The following is a 25,923-nucleotide window of genomic DNA, read 5'->3' as shown; positions in this document are numbered from 1 at the left end:
GTGTTACATTCATTCAACACACCTTTATGTACACGAACTGTTCTCATAAAGTATACTACTTACCTCATTCAACCCTGTTTGTATATACAGTCAATTTACTAAGTTGTTTTATATGCATGTTTTGCTTTAACTTTGAAATTAAAGGCAAAAATTGGAGAAACACAGTTGAAATCATACGCTGTTTAAAGGAGTGTAACAGTGACGGATGTAAATGGTGTCTGACGTAAAAATTTTTTTAACTCCGACGCCTAGATTTTAATAAAAAATATTCACTTGTTACAAAATTAAAATAGGTTACATCAATTAGATTGAAAATCTTGCTTTTTCAAAAATACATGTATGTAGCTTTAAAATTATTGGCTCAACATTATTAATTGCACATTTTGGTGTCGGACGTAAAACACTTAATGTACCCTACTGGAATTCTTTTACAAATCAAAATTAATTGTATTTTGACACATTTTTGCTACATCACCAGCAACTCATTGTATTGTTAAATGGTTATTCTTCTCAATTCATAATATTGGTATGCATTTTTTTTTTAATGGAACTTTTTTGAGAGTCGCCAAATATGATTTGGAAATAGTCAAGATGTTGACCTTAGTTTAATCTCCTGTAACTTATTTATGGCTGAAGTCATCAAATTTTAGAGAGGCATTTCAAACTATACAACTCTTTACCTTGAAAATGATACCTTAGTTGTTTAGAAACATTAATTTTGAAAATTTGATCATCTGGTTGACCTTATCATGGAATTGCCCAACAGTTGTTTTTGACATGCATATACTTTTGTTTTAAAAATACGTATTTCTTGTTTTTATTTTTCACTAAATATAATGATACTTTTTTTAATAGTAAAATCTGTTTGAAATATACTGATTTTCCATATCATTTTTATACAGTAAGGTTACATTTTTTCTGAGTGTATGTCTAATGATTGTCCTCATAAGAGGACTTTTTCTTGTTCTTTAAAATTGCAGATTTGAAAATTAACACTTTCTTAACACACAAAGAAAGTTTTAAGACAATTCTGTCACAACGAATATTCCATCACAACAAAATTCTTTTTTGGTCCCTTTGATATCGTCGTAACTGGATTTCATTGTAGCGGAGATTAGAGCTTAGAAGACAGGCTAACCTATCCTCCTCCATTTTGATGCCAGAAGGTTTGCATTTTGATAAGAAAATTTAGTATTGTAAAATAACTTATTTTCACAAAAATGAAGATATCTGTGATTTCACAAATTTTATACGGAGCAAAGCTGGCAGTACCAGTCCCTTTTGTATGTATAAGGTTGAAATCGATATAACTGGAAAAAACAAGTTTTTCTTTTAAAAATTAAAATTTGTTTTTATGTTTTAATGGATTACTTGGCAAGAAAAATGTATTTTCGTAAAAATTTGATTGTGAATTTATATGAGACGCTATGAGTAAAAATGAATAGGTAAATGAATATTTCTTCTATAAAAATGTATAAACAAATTTCAAAAATAAATTTTTTAAATTTTATTTTTGAAAAGATTTTTTTTTAAAGATACCTGATTTTAAGATTGAATCCATTTTTTAGGAGTTATTTTTAAAAAGTGCATTTTTTTTTTTTTTTGCTGGTACTGTTTTTTAAATTGTAACTTTTAATAGAATTAATTCTGAAAGAGCAATTACTATACAAACTGTCAATTATTTACTTTAGAAGAGAATTCTCCAACTAAAAATTTCCGTATAAATCCATAAAACGAGTCATAATGCAACGCAGCTGTACTTTAAACTTTCTGTATTATGTAGCTATATTTGCACATGAAAACACAGAAAATTAAGACTAATTAAACCCATTTTAAAATTTATCAGGAATCAGACATTTAATTAAAACAAATTTTTTGCAAAAACTTAAAAGTACGATCATTACTTAAATTTAAGTGACGACAAGATCTACGACATTTCAACACCAAGATTTATGGCAAACCTGTTACGTATTTCGAAATTAAATGTTTTCTACATCAAAAGCTTCAATATGTAGACCGATTATTTTGTTGAAGAAAAGAAAAGAAATCATTTCAAAAACAATGCTATCCAAACAGGTAAGGTATCCACTAGAGCAGCCAGAAATACCTTCTGGAGGGGTTTTTGGAATCAAAAAGACCTTCTGGAGGGTCTTTTTGATAAAAAACACCTTCAGAAAGGGGAATTTTTTGATTAAAAATACCTGCTGGTGAGGTTTTTCTGATAAAAAGTACCTTCTGGAGGTTTTCTTTTTAAAAATAAAACAGCCCTTTCATATGCATAAACTACTGTGTTAGAATTTGCATTTATGTTAAAACCAACGCCTCTGGGAGGTGTTTTCACCCCCCCCCCCCCCCCGTCGCTGCACCACTGAAGGTATCCATAAAAAAAACAGTAATTACAATGCAAAGTTGCCCATGGCTCGTCGGGATCAAATTTTCACCACTACAGTTTATTTACCATTTCTTTTTTTTTCGTCATCTTTTGGGAATCTAAATATTCTCATTTTGTGATTGGAGCTATTGTTGCAATTTATTGCAGCAGAATCGCCCATTTTTCTAGATTTATATCCTCAAAACGGCAAGAGTTTTGATAGCAGATGACACTAGCAAGCGTAGCCGTTGGCATCAAAATGGCTGACGGGTCAGCTCCTATTTATTAAACCAATTATATACTAAACCAAAAGTAGATATATATTTTTTTTAAACTTGCAACTATGAGTATATGTGGTTTAAATTTTAGGGACTTAAGCAAAAATGTTTTGAAGAATTCATAGTGATTGAGCAAAAGAGAGAATTCTCTCTCTAAAGACTGTTTCAAGAGGTTCTTGTTTGGTAAACATTGATAGATGATTTAAATCAAATAATGTATGTAATTGCTGATTTTTCAGCTTTTATCTAAGTTAAAGATGTTTAATTTGCGAGGAATTATTTTTGAAAGTTGAATCTTTTGATTTTGTTTTCAGAAGTACGTTTGAAAAGCAGACTTTGGAAGAACCCCTTGGAAAAAGTGGAACATTGATTGGAGGAAAGATGGACTCTGTGAGTTTGAACATTTTTATGCGATTATATTTTATGTCGCTCAAAATCCTAAATTTAGAGATAACAGTGACACTGCCGTGGAATGTAAAATGTTATTTAAAAAATACTTTTGAATTAAAGAATTTGTGCAATCTTTAAATTTTGACAGATTAAATGACTCTTGCACGATTAGGAAACTCTGGGTCTTAGACCGGCAGGCATAGAACTCGGGGACCCTGCGGTTAAGAGTCTAACATCTTACCAATGTGCCCAATCGAAAGAGCAGAGATTAAAGGTGCTTTGTCCGACGCAATGGGTAGTCGATCTAGGCAATGAATCCATGCATCGCCAAAAACCGATGTACATCCACATCATTTAACCGGTTTAGAATTGTTCTGTAAGTGGATATGTCGATATCATACCTACTACCATAGGCGTGTGCATGGGGGGTACCGTGGACCCTCATTAGCACATAGAAATGAAAGTTAATACGAAAGTAGCTAAAATTTTATGTTTTTAGGTTCATTTATTTCTTATCTCATATGCTTTAAAAATGCTTTTTTACTCACAATATTTGAAAATGTTCCTTAAGCAAACAAGTATAGGAGCCTTTCCGAGTGCAATTTAAACCTTCTGATTACAGTGGTACCCCCATTTCTGAAGCCCTGCGCACGCCTATGCCTACTACAAACCCAAGCACAGATGTGCAAACCCCAATCCACAATCTCATTGTCCTTTTAATCTCGAATTCTGCCATGTGCAGGTAAACGGCAGTATCTACAGAAATGAGTTTTCGAGATAGTTGAAGAAATATGTGTCGGATTCAATACTAACCATAGGGAAATCTTGGAATTAGATGTTTTTTTCTCGCCTTTTTTTCAGCGGAAACTAAATAAACAAGCTTGTACAATAAAGGTAACATACAATAGATGACAAAAATGCAAAAAAATGAAAAATGAAAAATTTGCAGTTACTGCCCTTTACCTGCACACGGAAGAATTCATTCACACCACTTAAGTTAGCAGTGTGTGTGAAGCAAAAAAAAAAAGAAGCAAAGTTTATAAAGTAGTAACAAACTGCTGCCACATACTTTGGTGAGTAACAAGGAAGGGCCTTTTTAAATGCTGCAAGCAGTCACAAGACAATAATAAAAATTTAAAAATTTCACAAAAATTTGCATTTTTAAATAGAAAATTCATTTTTAGCTGTTTTTTGCCAAATTGCTTTTACACAATCTTTTAGCATCATTTTTGGGGGGCAGTTTTTCTGATGTTTTCCTGAATTGGGCACAGTACGAAGCCTATTCAGCTGAGATACAATGATATTTTGCCTATCTCTTAGGCTCCCTCCCTCCCCCCCCCCCAAAAAAAAAACCACTTGTTAGAAATAATACTGCCGTGTGCAGGTAAAGGACAGTGACTGCAAATTAGGTTGTAGGTGCTATGGGGTCTCCTGGACGCAAGCCCACCACAGACTTCCTTTCATTATTTCTATGACCTTACTTTTTTTTAATATATAGAGAAAATATAAAACTGACCCCTGCTAGAGTGGCCCTAATCAATTTATTCAATTTTGTTTTTTCTAATTTAATAAATTTTTGATAAATATTATTATCACGGAACTTAGGTTTTGTGTTTTCAAAGGCTACAACAAGGTTTCCAAAGGCTTAAAACACAAACCGTCAATTACAGTTCACAATATTTTTGAGCCGTCTTTTTGATTTTTAATGCATGTGTTTATGAGGCATTAAAAATATCTATGCATGCACACTCACATACAGACCAAAACTTGTCAAATCAGAAAAAGAAAAAACGAAAAGAAAATACAAAATACATAAATGTACCTGGTCTAACAACATCTGGTAGCGCACCAGTTTCATGGGTTTTATCTTCGTCTTCTTTCTTGAAAAATCCTAATAAATTGATTTGTTTTCTTTTGGACTTATAGTCAACTTTTGGAAGTTAAATGTAACCAGTATTCAAGAGAGACAATGACTGAACATTTCCCCCTGTTTCCTAGAGTGACGCTCTACAGACAGAATGACTGGCGTCATCAAGAAATCGGCACCTCTGAAATGTCTGCGAAGGTTATGTTTCCCCCTTTATGATTTGCATTTTAGCCCGTTAGACTTTTTCTTTCTCGGTGAAGATCTTGAGCTTTCTGTTTCATCATATTTTCAAGTCAAAATTCAATCCCAACAAAGAAGAAAAAAATGTTATTAATTCTTATTCCTATAAAGGCAAGAAATAATGTTCTTTTGCCTCTGAAGAATATTTTGTTTTGCAAATATTCTTTTTTTTTTTGGTTAATTTCGATAGGTGCCCGGTTATTTATCTCTTGGCTCAAGGGGGGGGGGGGCGATCGCCCCCATCGCCCCCCCTTGTATCCACCCTTGATAGGCACTCTGTGCAAATCTGATCTACAAATTATTTGACAAATCCATCAAAGAGGTGAGAATAAACGAAACAGCCAATTCCGAACTGTGTCTGTCTTGCTTATAATTTTTTCCGGCCTTCCTAGGCCAGAAGAGTAACATGAAAACCTTGGAACTAACTTTAGAATGGTGCACCTTGAGTAATTATTTAATAAAATTAATTGAAACAATGTTATATTTTTCTTTTAAGCATGCAGAATTGACTAACACTCATTAAATTTGTGTAATAATGTGGATATAAAATTTTAAAATATTTTAAGCGCATCTGTGAAAAAAATTTGAATGTGCCAGGAGAGTGATATTCTGTTAATTAAAAAATTTCCTAGAAATATGTGAGCTATTTTAATTGTTTTTTTTTTCTACATTAATTGAAAAAAGGTGAAAAAGGCATTTCTCACAATTGCAAATTAGAAACAACTCTCTGGGCCAAGAAATTCCTTCTTCATTCTTCCAGGACCTGAAATTGCCAAGTTTACCGAAAATCGCCCCTGTATAGAAATGCAAAACTCTGAGAAATTTTGAAGCAGTGGTTAAAAACTAGCGCCTTTTTTGTAAAATGGAAAAATTGTTGTTTTGCAAATTCAAAACCCACATTTGGTTTTTCAAATTGCTAGCCAACAAACTAATCAAAATCTTAAAAGTATTATCTAAATTCTAAAAGTCTTAATTCTGAAAAATGTTAATTGTTAATTTTTTAATTCTTTTTTTAGAAAACTTTAGCCAAAAAACAGTAAAGTTTTTATGAAACATAATGCAAGTGCTTGTATTTGAATATTCAGCAATTTAGTTTAATAAACACTCAATAGCATTGCGTAAGATATCTAGTTCCTTTTTTATTTTCCCTTTTAGTTTTTGCTCTTTTGGTGAATATTTCAGAGAATTTACCAATACTTTTGAGCGACAAATCAAAATCCCTAGCCGCCGCACAAAAGCAGGTTAGAGTGTATATAAAAATTAAGAAATACTAATTCTACATGAACACATAGTCTACTGAAGCCATACAATATTACCATTGTGAGAGACTAATACAGCTAAAACTCATAATATAGTGATGGTCGTAAATTTTAAGATTTATTTTGTTTGTAAAACACACACACAAAATAATCTGTTTATTAGCATTTATTTTATAACAGCAGCAATTTAATTTTAATCCCATAACATAACAGCCTAAAATTGTCACTCCCTCAAAGGTGAGGAAGTGACAAATTTAAACAAAATGGCCTTTTTCTTTTTTACTGTTATTTAAATTGAGATTAGACTTTGTGGACTTAAACTATATGTAAATACCTATGAATCAATAGTAATAAAAACTGTTTAAAATTTACCTGTATTCAGTAGGGGCTGATGAGGGGGGTGACAACGAAAAAATACCCTCCATTAAAATTTCATCCTGAAAACAATAGAACTATAAATCAAGTTGCTTTCTTTATGCAATGTGCTGTGATGGCTACCAAAACATTTCAATTCCCTCAACTAGTTTTATGTGCCTTCTAGTAGCAGTTAGAACGGTAGCGGATTTTAGGGGGGGGGCACGTGCTCCCCCAAAAGGTTTAATTAATTTCACTATTTTATTTATTATTTTTTAACTGAACTTTCCTTTGCACTTTTTTTACGTAGCTAATTAAAAGGAACACAAAACACACACACACACAGCATATTTTGAATAAAAGCATTTTTGTTTGCTAAAGAAGTATTACTGGAGTCAGAGGCCCCGAGTTTCCAGAATACATTTAACTCATTGACTTCAAATTCAAGAGACCGCATTATCGCGATTCGTCCATTAATTCTTCTTTGATGGAATCAATAATTAACTTTTTTTAAATGTGTAGGGGCACCTAAAAGAGTCATTTTGATCTAGGAACCTTTTTGCGAAATAATAGATTTCTTTTTCAGCTAATAAAAGATGCAAAATGAAAGAAATCATGTGGTAATTTCTTAGAAAAACCATGATTTTTAATAGAAACTGCATGTAGTATCAATATGTTATCTCAACTGTATCATGGCTTTAAGAACAAATCAGCAATTGTTTTGAAATTCATACAGAAATAGTTTCTGAATTCTTCAGTGAAACTTATATATGCTATGAAGTTATGATTAAATTATTTTTTAAAAACTCAGAGAGGTATGGGTTTATTTAATAACCTTGCCCTCGTGTTATAATCATTATGACAATGTTCCTAGGTAAAGCCGCTCATTGTCTAGCATCTTGGTGACATTATATTGGGTTTAGTATTTAAATGGCTTGAAACGTTAAAGATGTATTCCATCCACATTTAAAGTATATTAGTGCATAATATTCATGTACTTAGAAGTAGATTCATTGACCTTAAGGAATCCTAAAAAATAATAATAATAAAAAAACACGCACATTTAAAATTAAAGTCGTCAAAACTTTGTTATGAAACATCGAAGGCGGCGGAGGGGGGGGGGGGGGTATTCAATTTTCCGTGCCCCCCCCCCAAAAAAAAAGATTTTTCTGTAGCCGCCCCTGGGTTAGAATACCTTTGATAGGTCTGCGAGGGAGTGACGTAAGAAGGTGGAGACAGATAAAAGTTTTTAATAATAAATTACAATAATGGCATATTGTAGTCCCTATTTGAACATAAAATCGAATTATCGAAAAATAAATAATACCTTCATACATCAATATTGCAAAAAAAAAAAAAAATGAAATGATGAAATCTTGTATGGGGACAGTTTGAGGGAATGACAGATGACTGATTTGCATTACAGTATTAATTTATAAATACCTAAATTATAAAAACTATCGAACTAACTTCCAAATATGATGTTATGCATGCCTGTTAAATTCATTTTAAAAACGCTGATAAACTAATGAGATAGAGGCCTGGGGCCATTAATTTGACCTGTTTGGAGATAATTGCCCATATTGCATTTACAATTTCAGTGAGAAAAGGAGTAAATGATACTTTGGTGTGCAGGGAAATTAAATTATTCTACAGCTTTCATTATCATAGTTACTGTTTTCATGTGGAATACTGAACATTTGAAAAAAAAAAAAAAAAACTTGAAACAGGAAGAGCATTGGAATGCATATTTTGTCAATTTCTGGAACACATAATTTTGTTTAAAAAAATAACTATTTTCAATTTTTCCTAATGGAAATAGACCTCTTGAGAAAAAAAAAAGGCTTTTTTTCTCAACTACCTCCATCTCTTCCTGTGTGTGACAAAAATGTGTGCACTCACTCCTAAAATTGCATAAATCTTAGTGTTCTTTCGTTTTCTCAGGCCGAGCTCCGAGAGCAGTTGGTTCCCCAGGAGATTATTTCGGAAAAGCTGGCACAAGAGTTCGCGGAACTGAGATCGGCTGTGCAAGAGGTATGTCTGTGTTTCTCCGTGTATAAATTTTCGCTAAAGCTATGAAGTCAGAGTCAAAGTGGTGGAGTTGGAGCCCGACCAATTTTCGAGAGCAGCAGTCGGAGTTGGAGTCAAGTGCCCCAAAACTCTTGGGTGTTGAGAGTTGTTCGTCAAGAGCTATTTCCAGCAAAAGTTGTTTGAAGTAAATCCGCCTTTAAATTCAGAATCTATCTTGACTTCCAGTTTCTCAAATGCGCTGATTTTAAGGGATTTGAACTGCTTAAAATTGAACGGAAAATTGTTCAAATCAAAAAGATATTTTACATACATGTTCTTCATCAAAAGCGTTTTCTTACAAAGTGTTTTGAAGAAAATTTGCCCCTATGTTCGGGGTTGCCTTGAATATCCCTGCAGACTGTAATGTTAAGTTTTTTTGAATTGTTCAAAGTTGAACAAAAAATTGTTCAAATTAAAAAGTGAAATGTAGGAATGAGGTGTCCTCGCCAAGATTTTTCAAACAAAAAAAAATTTGTTCAAAATGGACTATTGCAGAGCAGACAGATCAACATTTTCCCCCATCTCAATACCCTACTTTCCGATTTTTAGTTTTTCGATATTTATTTATTTTATTTATGTTTGACTTTTTTTTTGCTTTTCACAATATTTTTATGATGCATTAAGCCTTTTTTCATGGTTTTTACTTCTTTCTCTGACTTTTACTGGGAAATTAGGCTAAAAACTTTCGAAATAACCTCAAAACGTGATATTATGCATGCCTGTTAAAGTCATTTTAAAAACGTTGGTAAACTAAAGACATACAGGCCTGGGGCATTAATTTGGCGTGCTCTCATTTTTCTAATAGGGAATGATTGAGTAACGCTCTTGACGTCATCAATAATGAAACTCGCCCCACAGCATGATAATTTGGTGATGTTTGTTATGCAGGGAAATGCTTTATTTTGACAAGGCTGAACTGGATCCGGTATCTTAACTGTTTTACTGGTAAGACTTCTTTTAGGAAAATGATGAAACGAAAAACTGGTCAACAATGAGCGCTACCTACTGGAGTTTAGGGTTAACCTGTTGGAGTTAGGGTTAAATTTTCAACTTTCAAAATATTGCCACACAGGTAAGGGCTCTGTTCAAATGTAGAAGCAATTTTCGCCTATCATATCTTGATGGGCGATTTTCTAGTTTGGTGAGAATCACCCATATTACATTTACGATTTTACTATTTGTACATTTACAATTTCAGTGAGAAAAGGAGGAAATGATACTTAGTTGTGCAGGGAAATTAAATTATTCTACAGCTTTCATTATCATAGTTACTGTTTCCATGTGAGATACTGAACATTTCAAAAAAAAAAAGAAAAACTGTTTAAACAGGAAGAGCATCTTACATAAGTAAAAACTGAGTGTATGTATCTATGCATGTCCAAGCTTTTTCTCCCAAATGACAGTGAACTGACCATCGGACCAGGTATCGATGGATTTGTAATCTTCCCGTCTTCATGTTTGGCTATTTAACATAATCCTCCGATAATAATTAGCGGAGATATCAATTAAAAACTATTAATTATGACACTTAGATTTCAACATAAAATCCCTATTTTTCGAAGGCTTTCCTCTATTCAAATTATTATTCAGTGCTTCATCTCAACTTTCTGCAACACTGCTTTTATTAAAATGTATAGCGGTGAAGAAAATCATAGAGATGAAAGATCTGTTGCCATTTTTTTTCTCGAATATGAACAGGTAAAATTCTTGTTTTTGTTTTGAGGCTTTTCCTGTAATCAGGGGTTTTAAAATGTTTACTTTTGGGGTTTTTTCCCGCAATCTGCAGCAAAATTTCACTGACTTTTTTTTTTGGTTCAAGCCTGAGTGTTGAACTCGCGTCACTTGACATAACTTTTATTTTTGAGGTGGACCGTGCAAAACCGGGAGACGTAACTAGTTGGAATATATATTGTCAATTTCTGGAATACATAATTTTGTATAAAAAAATTAGTTTTCAATTTTTCCTAGAGGAAATAGACATCTTGAGAAGAAAAATAAGCCTCCATCTCTGCCTGTGTATGATAAAAATGTGTATACTCATGCATAAAATTGCATAAATCTTATTATTCTTTCGTTTCCTCAGGCCGAGCTAAGAGAGGAGTTGCTTCGCCAGGAGACTATTTCAGAAGAGATGGCACAAGAGATTGCAGAACTGAGATCGACTCTGCAAGAGGTATGTCTGTTTGGACATTCAATTGCTACGTTCACATTTTTTTGGAAGGATGAGCTTACCAAGGTTTCACATCTGAGGAAAATAAACAATGAACAGGTTCCATTATACAGGTGTTTTGCCTATAACATGGTTAATTCTATACTGTGCTATATTAACTTTTCATATTTTTTAGAGACAAACACATTTTTTTTTTAAATTAAAAACATTTGAGTTTATTGTGTTAAACGAAAGGAGAACATAAATTTTAAAATTAGGTCTGCTTGTAAAAATTTAAAACAGAAATCTAAAATTTCTTTAAGTGGACATACTTTTAATAGTAAGAAACGAAAATAAATAAATGCATATGTATGTGAACGATTGGTTATCTTTTTCCTTGCATTGGAACCCAAAATTTGTTTTAAAAACTTCCTCTTACGATTTCAGAATCAAAAGAACAACTTGCAGTTGCCTCATTTAATCATGAAATCTCAAAACCTTTGACAGTCTGTAAAGCCTAAACCATTTGAGATTCACCATAAATATTTTTTACACTTTCTTAAATACACAAAAAAAGTATCCTTGCTAAGTTTCAATAAAATACAAGACTGTGGGTGCTAAGCCACATTTTTTGATTGACTTTTGCATTTTTTCTAAAATAAATGAAAAAAATAAAAATATTATTGAAATAATGAGTAAAATAAACAGATATAAGGTAGAATTTAGTAAAAAACCACATCACCATTAAAAATAAATGAAGTACTTGCAGCATGCAAAAAGACTGAAATCTCAAACGAGGCATGCAACTTTCTGCGCAGCACGTGTTTAACGTCATGGGCATGAATCCAAAACATACATTCTTGGCGGGTATTGCAGAGGATGAAGATTCAAGAGGAAAAAAATAGAAAGAATAAGAAATCAGAGACCAAAAATGTTTAAAAAATCTTTTTTTTCTTCCGATTTTTGAGAAATATAAGGCCTGAAAGGGGCAAGAAAAGGAGGAAAAGTTTTAAAAGCCAACAGAAAAACGCTGGAATTCCGGCAAAAGCCTAAAAAATCCAATCCCTGTTAACTCGCAAGAACTCGCGCCGTTATTTGTCACACAAGTACTCGCGAGGGGTCAAAAACGACCCCAGTATTTCTTTTTTTTCTTCCTTTCAATTTTTCCACAAATTCTTGATTTTATTTTATTTGTTTATGTTTCTCCACCAACAGAGACTTTTACCATAATTATTTTTTTTATTTGAAATGCATAAAGAAAGATTTTTATTATACTGTGCACGAAAAAAAAATGTTTTTATGTTAAACAATGCATAAAAAATACTTTTCCTAAGCTTTTACAATGTTTTTAAGCATATTTATGACACATTTTTCAACAACTTTTTCAAAACGTTTACACATTTTTATTCCTATTTCAGTTAGCATTCAGTTAGCAAAAGTTGTACAAAAAATGTAGAATACCTAAAGAAACTTACTTACAGTTGTTGCAAACAATATTTTGATGTTCTTTTCATGCATAATTTTTGCACAATACGCAAATCTGTTGACTTTTTTGTCTTTATTTCTTGGGCACAAAGCACACCTGAATCGACCCGAAACTTTGGCCTTTTTAGTTGGGGGTTCTTCACTAACCACACGGTTTGCTTTTTTTTCTTCAACTAAACACAATGCAAGCTTTTTTTAGAAAATGTCTTCGGTTCTTATATTCCACAGGAGGGTCCTTTTTGGACAGCAGTATTATAAGTGCGTTTATAGCAGCAACATTCAGAATGCAAAAAAATACTACCATGGGCCATCGATTTGTTATCCTTGGCGTGGTGTAGGATGCCGCCATTTAATCAACAACATCCATTGCGCACTTCGTCATATTGTAAAATGTAATTATCTCTGGTTTCTTTTTCTCAGCTGTATCCTCATCAATAGTGTCATCATTATGCATCGTTGACAATAGTAAAACACATTTTCCTTTCTTTGGAACATATGAGACGATTGTACAATCTTTTTGGAATCCAAATAATGAAGAATGTATTTCACGTTTCTTCGTATTTACGAATTCAACAGGGATTTCTTTTTAATTTTTTCGCAATGTTCCTACTATTTTAAGATTTTTAGAAATCAAATCTTTGGCCAAAGTATAACTAGTCTACCAGTTATCTGTGGTAACGTTTCTACCTGTATTGTACAGTGGCTCTAGAAGTCTTTTTACAACGTCAATCAGCTTGTTCGATTTGTTGCTATTTGTACCACAGTAGATTTCTATAGATGAAGTATAAAAAGTTCTTGCATTGACTAGTGCAAATAGTTTTATTCCATATTTCGTGAGTTTGTTTGGCATATACTGTCTAAAGGCACAACGACCCCGAAACGGTTCCAGTTTTTCGTCAATGGTCACATATTCCCCTAAAGTGTAATTTTCTTTGCAGTTTGCATCGAAAGCTTCAAATATTTCATTTATTGCAGCCAGTTTATTGTCTTGTTTCCTTGAATCTCTGGTATGTACATCGTCAAAGCGTAAACATCTCATCAAAAAAAGAAAACGGTTGTATGACATTACACAACGAAATATTTAGATTCCGGTTCCGTCAGTAGCCCATAAGTCCCTTACATTTAGATGAGAAGACTTGTGAAGACCTGCTAAATATAATAGGCCAAATAAAGCCTTAATTTCCACCGAATCGGTGCATTTTGCATCCCTGAGTCTTGAGTACTTTTTTGAAATGTCATGTATGAAAATATTCGTGCATTCTACTATTTGGTTTATTATTTTATCATCGATAAAAACGCTCCAACTCTCAACGACATCACTGACATTTTTGGCGTTTCCTTTTGGCCCAGGAAGATGCGTAATTATATTTCGAGCTGGAGCACGGACATTAGCTCGGAGTTTTGTTTTTTGCTAAATAGTTTTTGCATCTCTTCCTACAAAGGTGTCATCTCTATCGGGATCAGCAGAACTTTCACTTCCTGAAAATTTGCTCTCACTGTTGTGGTCACTGAAGTTTTCTTGATCACTAAAACATTCATCGTCTGGAATGACATCTTCATCACTCTCCACATCGGCTAATAATTTGCCGAGACGCTCCATCTCTTACTCATATGGAGTCGGCATGCTTTCTTTGAAATAATTATTACAAACACAATTGAAAAATATGGATTAGAAAGGACAAAACTAAACTAGTATTGTGAACCGTACGAGTGTGCACTCAAAATCATGACTAGAAGAAGGATTGCTGAAAAATACTTCCGTTTCCCAACCTTTTTCTAAATTCATTGAATGCATTGCATTAGAAATAATTCCAAACACCTGTTCTGTTTCGAGAATTTTACTAACGTCAGTTCTCGTGCGGGGTCGAAAAAGACCCCACTCTCAAAACCCCCCTTGTTTACAAGAATTGAAAAGAGATAAGAAAATTCCAACCACACCCACACATCAATCAAGGACTCAATCCCAGCTACTCAGAAAATGATTTCTTTATCTGTCCATGAAATTCCAAGAAATGGAAACAAAAAATGGCTGGGGTCGTTTACGACCCCGTGCAAGCTCTCGCGAGTTAAAATCTCAATTTAATGATATTTACGTACAATGTACAACACATACGTACAATATTTTTGTGAGTTAATCATTTTATATGAACAATTATAAAGCATAAAACTCGCTCAAAACAAAAAAAAAATAGATATTTAAAAAGTTGTACAAGAATTAAAATTTTTTAAGAAAAAATAATGATATTCGTAAAAAAATTCTTAAATTTCATACTGTAAATGCCTTAACTGCAGATATTCTCTATAGGCCCTATCACAAACTTCTCAAAATAAGATTCCAACAGTAATCTTTATCATATTAGGATTGAACTGTCCTTGATATTGCACTTCAACTGTAGAAATATCCCAATGGAAGCACTTCCCATGCTTTCGCTCACAGCTTCCAAAATTTCAGGGGGAAAATTCACCCTTTATTATGGATTGCATTAAAAAAAATTCTTCACAACTTTATATAAGGTGGGATTTTTTTTTTTCAAATCAACTAGAAGAACGCTTTGATTCTTTTTTTTTTCACCTGCAATATATTGTTTTCACTCTGACTATTTCTTTTTGGTGTATTGTTCATGTTTTGACCTGTTGTCCCACTTTCACAGAGCAGTTTTTTGTATAATCGAATTGCAGACCACGAGAATGGCAATTACTTTAGAAATAATACACATGCTCCAAATGTGATGTGAGTAGTCAATTTCATGAAGCAATATCTTCATATTTTTTAAAGATTCTTTCGGTGGCATGCCATTTCCGCTTGCCGAAAAACAACTTCAAGCGTGATCTTCCATGAAACTAAAATAATATGAAACGCCTAGCTCCATCTATTCACGGTTGCAAATATAAAACTTATCAAAATTAATTGAGTTTCTACTCTCTTGTTACATGCTGTCGCTGTACTGAGTAAAAAAGATGCGTGTCTATGGACCAAATGCATCAAACACATAAATGTAGTAAACTTATAACTATTTTTAGATAGCCTATATAATTCAAAATGTATAAATAAAATTTCTTAAAATTAGAGGGTGATGGAAAATTTTTGCAAACATATTCTTTTCCAGCACCTTGAAATCTATAAGGAACACCCAAAGTACATTGAGGAACAGAAAATTCGTTCATATTTGTTTTTCAATGTAATTGTTGCAAAGTATGACTTGTGCAAGTGCTAAATGTCCAGAAATTTGGTTTATAGAAAAAAAACTTATGCATACAAATTGAAACTTTTAATGAAGAATTTAATTTCTACGTAACTAGATTAAAATCAGCTGTATAAATAAGTTATATACCTATTTATTCACATATTTTGTTATGTTTTGGATATTTTCTCACAAAATACAATATCTCAAAAAATTTAGTTTTGGACCCAGTGCTTTGGACAGGATGGTAAAAAGCAGGGGTTTTACCGTAGTGTCGAAAACCTTGCCAACCCTGCATAGATCAGATGGTTGCAATTTTATTTTCACAGAACACTAATTGAGATGTTCTTGTGGGAAAAGCTATTTAAACAAGAAGAGAGCATTAGAATATATATTTTGTCAATCTTTGGAATACATAATTTTGTATAAAAAAATTACAATTTTCAATTTTTCCTAGTGGAAATAGACATTTTGAGAAAAAATTTGCCTCCATCTCTGCCTGTGTATGATAAAAATGTGTGCCCTCATGCCAAAAAATTGCATAAATCTTATTATTCTTTCATATCCTCAGGCGGAGCTAAGAGAGCAGTTGCTTCGTGAGGAGACTATTTCGGAAGAGATGACACAAGAGATCGCAGAACTGAGATCGACTCTGCAAGAGGTATGTCTGTTCTCACATTAAATTGCTACATTCACATCTTCTTGGAAGGGTGAGCTTACCAAGGTTTCACATCTGAGGAAAATGAACACTGAACAGGTTCCATTATTTGGGTGTCTTTCCTATAACATGCTTAATTCTATACTTTGCTGTATTGAAACCATGTTGTAATAATCGCAACTTTTGTACCGTGTAATGTCAATACTTTGTTGTGCAAGTACCCTGTAGTAGGAGGGATGCCCATATACGTTGTGCAGCCCCAAAATCACACCTCTACTGTTATTTTAACCGATATAATTAAACTACATAAATTTTCAATACTTTATAATTAAATAACATATTTAATAAATTAGTTAAGAAAGACAGGGTATCCGGGTTCATGGAAATCCAGGGAAAATTACGGAAAATCATGGATTTTGACCACGGTTAAAAAGGGTCATGGAAAATCATGATTTTCAGCAAAAAATGCCAAAAATTATGGGAACTGACAATTGGTCATGGATTTTGGATTTTAGAGCATACAGACTTGGGAAAATTTTATAGATTAAGTGTAAAACTTTTGCATCGTAGCTGCTTCTTACGCTTTTACATGTCAGTTCCGATTTTATATGTATTTTGAAATCTGGTTGCATCGGTTTCTGTAAAACTGTTTAGGTTTTCTTTACTGTCTCAGTCTATATATATATCGTTTGGGCATGAATAATTTTGTGTTTAGCATTTTTTTTTAACCCTTCATATAAAAAAAAGTAAAAGAAAAAATTCCTTGGTAACAAAGTATTAAATTTAAAACTAATTTTTTTCATGTATAGCACCTACACTAGTCCTACTTTGCAACAATTACATTGAAAAACCAATGTGAACAAATATTCTGTTCCTCAATTTACTTTGGGTGTTTCTTATTGTTGGTATATTTTAATTTCGGACATTGTTTAAAATCTTCAAGAAGAAGAACATTATTGTCTTATGTATGCAAATTAGTTTCATCATATAAGAAGAGGCATTTCTGTGTTTTGTTTGGTGTTGAGATTCTGAATTGCTAGTATGCTGTCTTTTATTCAAGCTGTTCTTGTTTTTAATAAATATGTTACTGTTGCATAAGTGCTTGATTTTTTTTTTTAATGACGAAGCTGCAACTCTGCTATGTTGGAAAATTTCCAACACTTACAGATTTCAAGGTGCTGAAAATGAATATGTTTGCAAAAATTTTCTATCACCCTCCAATTTTCAGAAATTTCATTTATACGTTTTGGATTATATAGGCTATCTAAAAGTAGTTAAAAGTTTACTACATTTATGCTTTTGATGCATTTGGTCCATAGACACATATCCTTTTTACTCATTACAGTCACAGCATGTAATGAGAGAGTAGAAACCTAATTCATTTTGATAAGTTTTATATTTTCGACCTTGAATAGATAGCGCTAGGCCTTTCATATTTTAGTTTCATGCAAGATCACAGTTGATGTTGTCTTTCAGCAAGTGGAAATGCCATGCTATCGAAAGAATCTAACAAAAATATGAAGCTATTGCTTCATGAAATTGATTGCGATTTTCATAATATGAATTCAATATTACGTGGTGTAAAAGTGAATTTAACATTAAACGGTTTTGATTTATTCCGATTTTAAAAAACTGAAATTGGTCAAGTGATAAATAAGAACAATGTAGCAATTCTATTTATTTTATTTTTTAGTTGTTTTTTCTCCAACATACTTGATTGATGCAGAAATTCTGTTTTCCTTTTTGATTGTATGCGTTTTGTTCTTTGTAAATGAATTTGGAAAATATTTTTTTTCCTTTTCTTATTTTTCCTTTTTTTTTATTTTTATGTCTATTTGTTTTCATGAAAGTTAATAGAATGTTCTGTAAGTTCTATTGAAACAAAATTTCAGTTATCATCAAACTTTATATCTTAAGACTTGATTTTGAAATAACATGGTACTTATTACGTTGATTTACATTATTTCAAAGTTTCATATGACATAGTTTTGAGGTAACATGAAACACCGTTTCGATACAACATGGTAAATGTTGCCTTGAGTTATGTTATGTAATACATAACAATAATTGAAACAGTAATTTAAATGAGTAAATATAAAGGTCTCGCATAATACAGTTTCAATTTTGCACAGTACAAATTAACCGTGTTATACAAGGGACACACGTAATCTGAAATCCAAGTGTTAGATTTTAAAAATATTTAAAAAAACCTACTAAAAAATTGAAAATGCAGAAAAGGCTTGGTTTAAGCCCCCCCCCCTCTTCATATCTTGGGACAATTGCCCCTCTCGCCCCCCTGTTCGGACAGCCCTGGTTACAAGCAGAAATCACGGATTTCAAATTGTAGCAGATATCCTGCAAATAGATGTTATTAACTAGATTTAATTAATAATTCAACAAGCTAAAATTTTGAGGGAAAAAATACTACACTTTTTAAAACTTATCTGTGACATACTTTCCAATAAATGCTGATGATTGCTTACTTTTCGAATAACAATTTAAAGAATGATACTTTCTGCGAAGTGCAATTGTAAGAGAAAAAAAAGTTTCCTGTAGAGAAAGAAACTCGTCCAAGCATTTTTCACTTTTAGGCTGCAATCTGATTAGACTCCTCACCTTTCCGAATTTTAGCTGTGATTCAAGGTTGTGCTTGTCAATCTAATAAGGGACTCTTTCAAAAAAACTCGAAAAAGTCCAGCTCGGCGCTGCACGGATTATTACCGGGCTGAGAAACACTTGTCCTAGTGATATTGTGCTTTACGAGGCAAACCTTCAGCCGCTAAGTCTTAGGAGACGAGCATGTCTAGCAAAATATTACAACAAGCTCAGAACTCTTAGTACACAAAATCATACCTCTATTTACTTCGAAAATTGGCATAATAATCAAAGGCTCAGAAGGAACAGTCCCTTCAGCCAATTAGCTTCTCTTAATATAACCGATAATACCGTGGAATTACATCATCTGATACAATGTCTAGACCAAGCGGCTGATCTTGACGGCGTCTTTTTCCATCCTGACTTACCGGTTCAAGTGAATAAACAAACAGATCTTACAGCCTATTTAAGACAAGTAGCTCTAGAGAGAATTGGAGAGATTCCAATTGACGCTATTCGAATCTACACGGATGGCAGTAGAGATGATAATAACCACTCTGGGAGTGGAATTTACATCAAATTGCAAAACCTTGACTTGAGGATTCAGAGGAGAAACCCTAATTACTGCTCTGTGTTCCGTAGTGAGCTAATAGCCATTGATGAAGCCTTAGACTCTCTGGAGCTTCTCCCCCACGGAACCGAAATTTGGATTCTATCCGATAGCAGAAGTGCAATACAGCACCTGACCAGATGGCAAAGTGTGAGAGATATTGTAGGAGTTTCAATGCTCAACAAATCAAAACAACTTTTCGTCTCTCATCAAATTCACATGCAGTGAATACCTTGGCGAAAGCTGGTGCTGCTGAGGTCTCAGAGCCAACGGCATCACTCACCTTTCAGGAGATCCACTCAAAGATTAAACAAAGGGATAACATCACTTGGATTGTCCAACCAGAACACCATTGGTACAGATGTTCACGAACTGGTGGCTCCCTGACCCCTGGGTTTGACAGACAAGAACAAACAACTCTTGCCCGTTTTCGTAGTGGACATCTTAAAACTTTAAAATTTTCATAGGGGTCGAAGACCTTTCTGACTTGTTTCAAGTTGAGCAGGCCTCGCCTGACCATATACTGTCGTGTCTGGGTCTCTCCAGGAGGGATTTGACTGAAGACCCAGTGAGGATGCTGGATTTCTTGAGGGTAAACAAACTCATGGACCTGGTCCAGCTCTGCTGACCATGGGGGCATGCAACAACAGCAACAACAGAGTCTCAATCTTATCTCTTTCTCTCATGGGAGAAGCTTGCAACATACAGCATTGTGGCTGTTGTAGTGTGGCTTCCCTAGTTTAGTTTTAAAATCTATCTGCTGTGCATCCCTTTCTAATGTCCCTCCTGTCAAAGATAAAAGAATCTGTCGCTTTCTGAACCTTTCGCCATTCTTGAGTTGGCATACATGGGCTTTAATAACAGAAGTCCCTTATCCAGCGATGTTCCCATCAATTTTTCTGAGGGTATACTCCCAGTAATCAGTTATGCACAATATGGTTGCGTTCGACAAGATCAACCGGTCGACCGGTGGCTAACCGCAGCATTCTTGATAGCTACCAGTTACAGGGCCAGATTTGAAAGTGTGGAGGCCCCGGGGCAACAAAGGAGTGGAGGCCCCTAATCAGGGCTCGAAAAGATCATCATATTTTCGAAAATATCCGATACTTTGAGATATATCCGAATATTTTGATATATATGTATATATCCGATATTTTCGACTCGTGAAAGTTAGGATATTTTGTAAAAAATTTTATTGTGGGGGCGCCTTTGTTGCGGAGGCCCCGGGGCAGTAGCCCTCCCCTAAATCCGGCCCTGATCAGTTAACTGGTTGCTTCCGATGTTGTTCTATGAGCCTCACCGGTTGATCTACCGGTCAACCGCAACTTAAGCTGATTTATTGGTTGATGAACCACGTAACATTTTTGACCAAGAATATAAATATTTTTCACCTGCGTATTATTCGTCTGCGCCATGTCTGCATAAGTAACCGGTGATCAATCGAAAGCGTTCGATGCAGCATTGGTTCAAGAACAACCGGTTAGTAACCGCTGACATCATTGTTGTCACGTGATTAACCAACCGGTCATGCTCGTCGAACGTAAGCTATGTGTATCCAATCCTATACATAATATGTCATAATATGAAAATTTTTGAAGCTTGAGGGTAAAGCTACATTTCTAAAAAATGTTTGAGATTATACGACGTATATGGGCGTATATCCTATGGAGGCACCACTGCACTTATCACATGGCAGAAATTCTTACAATGAATTTCACCGGACGCTTTCATCATTTTACTGAGGATATTTCAAATGTAAAGAAAATTTTTACCCTGTCGAAGCATCTCAAAGTGGCGTGATAACCCGAGTTTCACAGTGAAACAGTTATGAAATCAGAATCCACTTAACACTAAGATCTTATATCATGAGCTCAGAACTTTAAAAAATTGTGTGTTAAAGGACTTGAGAAAACTTATAATTTTCGGTTTGCTTCTTTGCTAATAAATTTAAAAACTTATTCGCATTTAACGTTACGTCTTAACCTGCACAGACTCGGACAGTTTGGCCTTTCCCGATCATTGGTCAATTTTCAAAACTTCTCAATTCTTCTCAAAGTGCAGCATAGGATGTTCTGTATTGCAGCAGAGATTATTGCTAATTTAAAACGTACTGTTGAGAAAAGCAATAATGGAAGTTTGCAAACTTTTATTTGCTGGTCAATTTTATTGAGAATTTTTTCAATTTAATGTTTGCTTGAGGATAAGTCACATTCATATTTTCCAGCAAAATCAATAATATATCAATCGGAAAAAAAGAGTAATCAAAGTAAAATTTGAGAGAGAACTACTTTCTCTAATTTCCATACGTTATTAACTTGCAGAAAGCACAGTCAATATTTAAAAATGAAAAAGAAAAGAAAAAGAAACATGAAAACTGAATCTAATATGCTTTTTGAAGTATATAAAAATAATTTTCCCTCATTTTTCCACAAATAACTATAGTTACAAAACAGTCAATACTGTATTAAAAATGATATCTCTCTCTCTTTTTTTTTAAATTCATGTTTCTGTTTTATTACTTTTCTTCTCGAAAATCTGCTAGGAATCAGAAATTCAACACTATTTAATTTTAATTCTGCGAACAGAAACCGCAGGTAATGCTTTAAAAATGAAGTAAAGCCTCATTGTAGAATATGAAATCAATATAAAATGAATTAAGGAGTGTTCCAGTTATCCTTTAAACTTTGGGTAAAGTTCATATTGTGCAACTTTTTAAGGGCTTTAAAATTCTGCAAAAATCACACAAGCATGACTTTTTTTTTTTTTTTTTGATGAGATACTCCCATATTAATGATTTTCTATTAAATTGGAATAAAAATCTCGGAATATTTTTTTTTTTGGATGAAAAGTACCTAAATTCTATTCTGCACCTCTTACGATGTGTATACAAAATTTTATGTTAATTAGTTGAGTAGTTAAGGTTTGAAAGAATTACGAACAAAGATACAAACGAAATCACTTTCGCATTTATAATATTAGTAAGGATTAACTTTTCCAAAGCTGACATTTAGTTTATATAAAAAAAAAATCCTCATGCATTCTGAAAAGTAACACTTTTATTCTAAGCATTAATTACAGAAATATTAATGATTGAAATTTAATGCAGTTTGCTGTTAAAAGAAAATTTTTCTGTAATCATTTGCCCGAGGCGATAGATTAGTGTTTTTGGAACAATGCAGTGGTTGAGGAAAACACATACTTTGCCCTTTTGACCTCTGCAATCATTTAACTTGATCCCACTGGATTTCTTTTTGGGGAAGTGTTGAAAGACGTGGTTTAACTAACACCTAATTTTGAGATTTTAATTTTGAAGAAAAGGAATCACTGTTGCATTGCAAGCGGTAAAAAAATCTTTTCAAAGCTGCTTCGAATTGTATTTGCTGCAAATTTCATTATCTTGACTGTTCACATTCCTTTGTTTTGTTTCAGATTCCGGCACTCATTGCCAAATGTCAAAATTTTTTGACTTGAATTTTAACGTACAAGGGTCAGTCAGAAAGTTAGTTGCACTTCTCAGGAAAACAGAAAAAGGCTTGAAATTGTACAATACTGTCGACTCCCGCTACAATGCGATTCAACTTACGCGAAATGGCTATAATGCTAATCTTTCACCAGTAACGAATTTTAGAGCTAACGCGAATTCCTTGTCCACAACATGAATGTTTTTGGAAGGAAGTATCGGCTTCTTTTATTGACTACTAAATATTGATTTCATGAATGTTATGACATCCCTTTAACATCACTGACTGCAAAAGTTTCCACACCAAACTTGTCTGCGCATCGCGTTGTTAGAGCATCAAATAACCCCTCAGCATCTTTCGTTTATTTTTCTTTTTTTCATTCTAAATACTAAAGTTGATGAAAATAATAGCACCTTAGTGTGCTGTTTCATCTATGTTTGTGAAGATGGGAAGAAAAAGAAATTTTCTGACAAAAAGAAAAAAGTTAAGATTTTCGATAAGCTTGAATATACAAATCGTCGACGGTAGCACAACAGTAAGTATGAGTGAATCTTCAATTCGTAATTTTATTGTTATCTTAAAGTTCTGTTTAAAATCTACTTTTTCAACACCACCTGCGTTATTTAAGCACTTGTCAAGGCATGGAACAAGTTTTTCGATGCCTTCTGCAAAGGAATCCCGTCCAATGTCTGATAACCATTGTTGGGTTGCAGCTTTCACTTTTTCATCCGAATGGCATCATCACTTTGAAAGTTCTTGTTTTATGGGAGCAAAAACATCGAAGTCAGGATAAGGTGGCTTGGGAAGATGATCCCACACTTCACACCTAAACTTGGTCTTCCCTCGTGCTCAATGTCATCAATATCTGTGCGTCCATTCTCAAACATGTTGCACCATTTCACGATAGCTCGACATGACATTGCATTTTCACCATACACTTCATGCTACTGCACATAAATTTCTCTGCAGTTCCACCTTTTTGCCCTCAAAATTGAATCACTTCACGCATTTCCAATTTGGACGCTACCTGTAGCTGTCGAGACATGTTTGAGACTGATAATCAGAGAAACTGAACTTGTCTTGGGGAAGCTGCTACGTCACAAGATAGAGGTACATGTATGAAGTATTGCCAAAGAATTTCATTAAAATTGTCTTAAACAGAACAGATTTACGAAGAAATGCAACTAATTTTCTGACTGACCTACGTATATTGGAAGCTACAATTTACAAAATCCTGCAGATAGTGTTTCAGCTTCAGGCTTCACTAGAGAAATGCAACCTGTTGCTGCCACTTATCTGGTCAAGAGTGAAGCTATATTTCTGGAAAATGTAGAACGCTGTTCGTCGTGTGTTATTCTGTGGGCTGTGACTGCTCAAATAAAGCAATTAATCTGTAGTGTATTTTTTCCTCTCCTGATGAAGTACCAATCTCTTTCAGGTCAATGCAATGTGCCAGGAGCTGGAAATAAAATTGAAAGAGTTACGTTCCAGAACTGCGAGCCTCCCGAGTGCCCAGGTACTGGTTTTTCAATTCTTAACAACCACCCAGGGAAGTTTTTAGTTTCTTTAAAGAAACGTCAGAGGTAAATTTCTAATGGTGAAAGAAAGGCTGGTGTTTTTTCTTGTTAAAAATTTGAGCATTTCCCCCCTGGCCTAAAAAGTGGGGAGGAGGCTTCCAGATGAGAGGATACTTTTAGGGGGTACTTTTTAATCAAAATATTGTATTAGGGTGCTTTTTTGTTTTTTGTACACTATATGCATAGTTATTAAATCCTGGTATTTTTCAATAGGACTTAGTTCTTTTAAGCAATCAATAAAATGCTTTTCTAGTTTTGTAAAAAAAAAAAAAAACGCTGCTAAAAACTTGGAAAATTCATTTTATTACTCAAATTAAATAACAGTAAACTCCTGATTTTCCGCGAGTCATTTAATGTTCAGGAACATGTATTTTCGCAGTAAAAAGCAAACACCAATGGCTGTTTCTTTCATCGAAAAATTGTAAATAATGTCTGTGGTTTTTATTTATATACTAGCTGCGTTGCCCCGCTTTGCCCAGTCTACTTTGAAAATAAAAATTGTGTCAAGTGACGTATATACAGCAATCAGGCTAAAATAAAAGAAAAAAAAACCATCATGCCAAATTTCCCCTCCAAACAATGATGACAGATATTAAAATACTTTTAAGAAATTAAAATGCGACAGAGGAATTTAAAAAGCATAACCATGGAAACACAAAGCAAAATAAGTTTAAGAATTGAAAATGAGAAAGTTGGAAATAAACAATGTTTTCAAAAAGCGTTACCGTGGAAACGGAAAATAAAATATTTAAAAGCTTGTATAGAGAACAGATTTTTGAACTTCATTTAATTCACTTGTAACTGTTTTTTAATGGCGATAGAAGGTCAAACTTTCGACCATAGGCCGAGTTAGATCTGGAGTTAAAAAAGCAGCTCTTTCCAATGGTGTCAAAAAAAAAAAACCTATGGGAGAATCCCTTCACATTTTATTGACAGGTTTAATGAAGAAAGTAATGCCTAAATTTCAGCTAAGCCTAAACAAATTCAACCAAAAAAAAATGCAAATAGCTCCCATCATAATTAAGTTAGATCATTGAAACAAATTGCGTAGAATGCGGAAAATTCTACTCTTTCCAACAATATATATTAATTAGGACTCGACCGATGCATCGGCGCCGATGGTTCAACAATTTAGCCATCGGCATTGGTATCGGCGGCCGATGCTAAATTGCAGGAAACATCGGCCCATCGGCCTTAAAAACATCAAAAAGCCAATGGAATTGGCCGATGTTTTTGAAAAAAAAAAGGACCTTTGATGTTTTACCTTTTAATACAAAGTAAAGGTTGTTTTCATATAAAATTGCTTACTTGAATTTCAGTATGAATTTCTATTTTAGTCACCCATGAAAGAGTTTTTAATACTGCATTCAGGTACCA

At 33.6% G+C, this 25,923-nt stretch overlaps 1 protein-coding gene across 1 annotated transcript in view; it reads left to right on the top strand.

Annotated features, from left to right (window-relative positions):
* Nucleotides 1-25,923, top strand: part of LOC129229760 (ankyrin repeat domain-containing protein 1-like) — a 49,667-nt gene that overhangs the window by 2,008 nt on the left and 21,736 nt on the right. Inside the window, exons 2-6 of the mRNA XM_054864132.1 lie at nucleotides 2,964-3,039; nucleotides 8,704-8,793; nucleotides 10,913-11,002; nucleotides 16,217-16,306; nucleotides 24,408-24,485. Of these exons, the coding sequence (XP_054720107.1) occupies nucleotides 3,031-3,039; nucleotides 8,704-8,793; nucleotides 10,913-11,002; nucleotides 16,217-16,306; nucleotides 24,408-24,485 (357 nt within the window). The 5' untranslated portion in view covers nucleotides 2,964-3,030. The remainder of the gene's footprint in view (nucleotides 1-2,963; nucleotides 3,040-8,703; nucleotides 8,794-10,912; nucleotides 11,003-16,216; nucleotides 16,307-24,407; nucleotides 24,486-25,923) is intronic.

Source organism: Uloborus diversus, chromosome 9, assembly GCF_026930045.1.
Source record: "Uloborus diversus isolate 005 chromosome 9, Udiv.v.3.1, whole genome shotgun sequence".
Lineage (NCBI taxonomy): Eukaryota > Metazoa > Arthropoda > Arachnida > Araneae > Uloboridae > Uloborus > Uloborus diversus.
The sequence above is the reverse complement of the archived record's forward strand: the minus strand, read 5'-3'. Positions and strand labels throughout refer to the sequence as shown.